Below are 5,687 nucleotides of genomic sequence, written 5' to 3' on the forward strand. Positions count from 1 at the left end.
TTTTTTTTTTTTTTGGGAGATACCTAGGTAACCTAAAGAATAATGTGAAGTTATTGAGGGAACACTGTGATAACTTTGTGATAACATTTAAAAAAAACATCTAATTATGGCCTGAATGTGTATTTTTGTAGGACCATGAATAGAGGAGAGTACTCCATAATTGCTCAACTGAAGAAAGAAAGTAAGTCTTGATTATTCCCATCCCTCTTCTTTCTCTTTCTCCGAGCATGTTGGTTATCGTGGAAGGAACGATAAGCTGACATGATTGTGACATAATTGAATGTGAACCTGACTCTGTGGTGAGTGAGTTTTCCTCTGACCTGCTTATGGAGGATTCATAATGGAAAAACACCCAGCCTGTTTAGTGTTGGTCTTCATCTTTATTTATTTGAAAAACAAAAATACAAAATTAGAGAACAAAAATAAATGGGTGAATACAGAGAAGGAAGCAAATACAATTATTTAAAAAATGTTATATAATGTGGGAAGTTTAAGCTTTTAATTGGAGATGATGAAGTGATGATAATAGTAAACGTACATCTGAATGTTTGTGAGTTGATGAAAAGATAATTAAAGGGTTAGTTCACCCAAAAATGAAAATTAGCCCATAAATTACTCACCCTCAAGTCATCCTATGTGCATATGACTTTCTTCTTTCAGACAAATCCAGTCGGAGTTATATTAAAAATTGTCTTTGATCTTTCAAGCTGTTTCATGGCACTCAGCGGGTGTGGCATGTATCCGTCCAAAACAAGTTAAATAAAAAGCGCCCATCCATAAAAAAAAAAAGTGTCTCACACGGCTCCGGGGGGTGAACAAAGGCCTTCTGTAGCGAATCGATGCGCTTTTGTAAGAAAAATATCCATATTCAAAACGTAATAATCACTTTAATGTAGCTTGCACTCACTGTTGTACGTGGATGCAGTTCTAAATGGCAAGAGACATCTTTTCTTTTTCTTTTTTTTTTTTTTTTCTTGGGCAGTGGTGTTTTGTCTGTATTTCACCCGATTCTCTCTTTACACCCCCATAGTGGATGACCAATGGATGAACTACATCTCTATTTGTGGACTGAGGACTCATGCGGAGCTGGAGGGCAGACTTGTGACTGAACTCATCTATGTTCATAGCAAGTTGCTCATTGCTGATGACAACACTGTCATTATTGGTGAGCTAACAATGTTACAATTTGCCAAAACAAATAATTAAGGTGTTATTGAGACATTTTCATGCCTGCTTTCCTCTGTAATTGTTGAGCAACTCGCTGAGCAAGTGCATAATTTCTTTATGGCTGGAGTTTTATACTCCCCCTTGTGGAAGACTGTGGTACATTGGATTTTGAAGGACAGACAGTGAAGGCCACACATAATCATTGACCTGGCATATAAATAGCTAGTTTTCACATTTGCCAACTCATTTCCTCAAATAGTCCAAAAGATGTGATTTTTAATGAGATAAAATATTTGTCTGTGTAGTTTACACATGACTGCACTGCCAGATGTGCAGTAGTGACATTTGTTCTGCAGTTCAAAGCTAAGCTTTGTCGTCAAGCCTGTGTTTTCTTACCATGACTGAAAAGACGTATCACATCTGTAAAAAAAAAAGTTCAAATAATACTTTGCACGAGGAGTGGAAGAAACTCATAAAAGATAAGCGAGTGTCATTTCAGATAAAGCTTTAGATTTCTGCAGAAGATACAAGAAATCAAATGAAGAAAGCCATAGATCAGAAGGAGGCAGACGGGAACATTTAGCCGCATACTGAAATTGAGTTATCTCTGACTCTGTAGGTGGAAGATTTGTGTGCTATTGAATTAAATGCCTCAAGATCCAATCACTTATAAAACAATGAATAAAATTATATATATATATAATTTTATTTTAAAATTCTTTAGTGTTTAATATCATCATAAACAAAATTCTTTAGTGTTTAGTATCATCATAAAATCCAATTATTGTTTAATTTCATTATTCTTTTTCTTGACTCTTTTTAATTTATTTGTTTATTTTTCAGGCTCTGCCAACATCAACGACCGCAGCATGTTGGGGAAGAGGGACAGCGAGGTAGCTGTGATTTTTGAAGATTCAGAAACAACGCCATCAGTGATGGATGGTCAAGAGTACCAGGCTGGCAAGTTTGCTCTGCAGCTCAGACTGGAGTGCTTCAAGTAAGATCTGGTGGAAAGCCAAGCATCCTAGTGTTAGCAAAACAACTGAATCACAGCTGAAACTCTTTGTTTTTTCATAAACCAGAACCATTCTTGGTGCCTTTGATGATCCAACCATTGATGTCAGTGACCCCATCAGCAGCGGATTCTACAAAGACGTCTGGATGAGCATTTCGGGTTTTTCTTACCATGACTGAAAAGACGTATCACATCTGTAAAAAAAAAAGTTCAAATAATACTTTGCACGAGGAGTGGAAGAAACTCATAAAAGATAAGCGAGTGTCATTTCAGATAAAGCTTTAGATTTCTGCAGAAGATACAAGAAATCAAATGAAGAAAGCCATAGATCAGAAGGAGGCAGACGGGAACATTTAGCCGCATACTGAAATTGAGTTATCTCTGACTCTGTAGGTGGAAGATTTGTGTGCTATTGAATTAAATGCCTCAAGATCCAATCACTTATAAAACAATGAATAAAATTGAATGATAGAGTATTAAAAAAAATGTTGTTTTGTTGTCTGTGATTATTATTTGTCTTGATATTTTAGATTAAGCAAGTCATGATCAGTGTGTGTTTCCTTTTAGCAAACCCACAGGCATGCATCACTGTCTTTTTATAGTTATTGCAATTTATGAAACAGCTCAGACTTGTTTTGCTTTTAATGCTACTAGGCAGTTTTAATATTTTTTTTAAATTTTACCAGGATTTTTTATTTATTTATAAAATGTTCAATTAAAATTGTATAGCTTCAATTGAATATATTTAATATAGCTGTGATTTTTGAAGATTCAGAAACAACGCCATCAGTGATGGATGGTCAAGAGTACCAGGCTGGCAAGTTTGCTCTGCAGCTCAGACTGGAGTGCTTCAAGTAAGATCTGGTGGAAAGCCAACCATCCTAGTGTTAGCAAAACAACTGAATCACAGCTGAAACTCTGTTTTTCCATAAACCAGAACCATTCTTGGTGCCTTTAATGATCCGACCATTGATGTTAGTGACCCCATCAGCAACGGATTCTACAAAGACGTCTGGATGAGCATTTCGGGTAGGAACGCCACCATCTATGACAAGGTTAGTGTGATTCCTTGTGTCTTCCCCCACTCGCTCCTGGGAATGTGGTGGAATTTATGATGGCTACTTTCCATCATCCTATTACGTGGATCATTTGAATTATGATTTAGAGGTGTTGCTCGGTCGTTTGTCGGATAGGTATTGCTCTCAATCACCACTGAAGCTCTCAGACTCGGTTGGCTGTTTGTCAGCCTCATGGCAGCCCAGTAATAATGAGGCTTAATGGAATGAGAGATTCTTATTCTGAGCCACCATTGTAGGCTGGCAATTTCAGTAAATACCTCACACACATCAGCCACACAACCAAATGTTTCACACATATGCAGACACAATTAGGAAGCATTAGTTCCCACCTTAAAGGTGCAAGGCTTCCATTCTATACCATAAGATAAGATAAAATAATATATATATATTTTTTTTTTGAATGTATTATTTTGAAAATTATTTTATTAAATGTTTCAAAAATAAAAATGCTATTTTTATATTAGGTACGGTTTGAGTAAAAACAACTCACTTTATCACGAAAACCATCCATTATCAGACATTATATTTGCAGAAAAAATTAATCATGGTAACAAATACACCTGCATATTTCTACAGTGTCATCACTATATGCAACCTAGCTTTTGCATAATAATAGAACACTGCAAAATTGGTTTATGATTATGAAGATGAATAAAAGCCAAAACAACAACAACAACACTTATCTACAACCATCAGTTTTTTTTATTTTGTGTGCACTTGAATATTATTTTAGTATTATTTATAAATTATAATAATTTTTATAGTATTTTGAATTAGCTTTTATGCCTAATGTTTATATTTTTAGTTATCTATATGTAAGTTTTAGTAATTTTGTTGTGTGCTTTTGTCATTTCATTTTTTTTTCCTGTTTAGCTTTAATTAAAATTATTTCAATTTTAATTTTAGTACTTCAACTTTAGGTCCTGTAGTTGCCAAAAATTGTCATGAGCATAAAAAATGACACATTGTTTCCAAATACAATGTGAGTGGCAGAAAACTGAGGACTGTTGATGCGGTTGCATTGCAGGTTTTCCGCTGTCTGCCCTCAAGTCTGGTGAGGAACAAACAGGAGCTCATGAGTTTCCAGTCCAAACCAGGTCTTGATAAAGAGAACCCTGTTAAAGCTCAGGAGCTTCTGAAGAAGATTAGGGGCTTCCTGGTCCAGTTCCCATTGGAGTTCCTCTGTGAGGAGAACCTCATGCCCTCGGTAGGCACCAAAGAAGCCATGGTGCCCACTGAGATCTGGACCTGATGGCACCAAATGAGAAGCACAGAAAAGACAATCCACTTCCAACATGAGGAGAAAAACAAAGACGAAACTTCAGATGTTAAACATCACACCAGTCGATACGAAGGAGCAAAGGATATTAAGACAAACTGTCTGCCCCTCATCAGACAACTTCCTATTGTTTTGTACCTTTTATCAATGTTATAAATGTACATAATGATATTATATAAGTGATTATCAGCACATATTGTGCTTTTACTATAATGTATTTAATGAAAGTCGTCTCTCTGAGATGCCAAACAGAAGGGCTTTTTAAAGAAATGTTATAATTCTAATGTACATATAAGGAGGATTCGATTTTTATTGCTATAGCTGGTTCATTTGTAGAGGCAGCACTCAAAGTGAAGGGCAAAATGGAGAGTGGAAGGCCTGTCAGATATAATTTTGTCACTGAGGCCCATTCTTCAGCACGGCGTCCCCAGGGGAAGCGCATCCGTGACAGGCCGAGTACAGTGATATGTGTTTTCTGTCTGGTGAACCTGCTCTTAGACCGAGTCTGCAGAGGCTTTTACTGTCCAGCCTCGCTGCCTGTGTCTAAGTGTCAGTGCTCTGGGGAGACCAGACAATCTGTCTGTGAATTAAAGTGCTGAGTAACTGAAGGAAATTGTTGCCTCTCAACACCAAACGGCGACGTTTGGCGTCCAACCTTACATTTTCCTCTTCACAAATGTGGCACAGGTCGGTTTTCACAAGTTTTCACATTGTCCCTTGGTGTTTGAATATCAGCAGGTCAGCCATTTTCAGCAGTTTCCCACTCGGCTTAGTTTTGGTGATATTTTTAAGCTTTTAGTTCTTGTGATTTTATCTGTTCTTTTTCCCCCTGAAATAAAAAGTAATGTATGAGAATACACTACTATTTAAAGTTTGGGGTCAGTAAGATTTTTTTTATTTGATTTGATTTGTTTTGTTTTTAAGAAGTCTCTTAAGCTCACCAAGGCTTCATTCATTTAATTATAATTTCATTAAAAACAGTAATATTGTGAAATTAATTCTTGTGATAGCAAAGCTGAATTTTCAAGCAGCTATTACTCCAGTTTCCAGTGTCACATGATCCTTCAGAAATCATTCTAATATGCTGATGTAGTGCAGAAACAAGAAATATTTGAAAACAGTTGTGCTATTTATTATTTTTGTGGAA

At 36.3% G+C, this 5,687-nt stretch overlaps 1 protein-coding gene across 3 annotated transcripts in view; it reads left to right on the top strand.

The window, feature by feature from the left end:
• The window catches only part of LOC107680234 (phospholipase D1-like), a 32,302-nt gene extending 27,778 nt beyond the window's left edge, over positions 1-4,524 (top strand). For all 3 annotated transcript variants that reach the window (XM_016476036.1, XM_016476035.1, XM_016476037.1), the window contains 6 exons: positions 132-181; positions 1,031-1,165; positions 2,011-2,109; positions 2,982-3,036; positions 3,120-3,237; positions 4,289-4,524. In XM_016476036.1, the coding sequence (XP_016331522.1) occupies positions 132-181; positions 1,031-1,165; positions 2,011-2,109; positions 2,982-3,036; positions 3,120-3,237; positions 4,289-4,513 (682 nt within the window). In that variant the 3' untranslated portion in view covers positions 4,514-4,524. The remainder of the gene's footprint in view (positions 1-131; positions 182-1,030; positions 1,166-2,010; positions 2,110-2,981; positions 3,037-3,119; positions 3,238-4,288) is intronic.
• Positions 4,525-5,687: the final 1,163 nt, after the last annotated feature.

Source organism: Sinocyclocheilus anshuiensis, unplaced genomic scaffold (assembly GCF_001515605.1).
Source record: "Sinocyclocheilus anshuiensis isolate Anshui unplaced genomic scaffold, SAMN03320099.WGS_v1.1 scaffold821, whole genome shotgun sequence".
Classification (NCBI taxonomy): Eukaryota; Metazoa; Chordata; class Actinopteri; order Cypriniformes; family Cyprinidae; genus Sinocyclocheilus; species Sinocyclocheilus anshuiensis.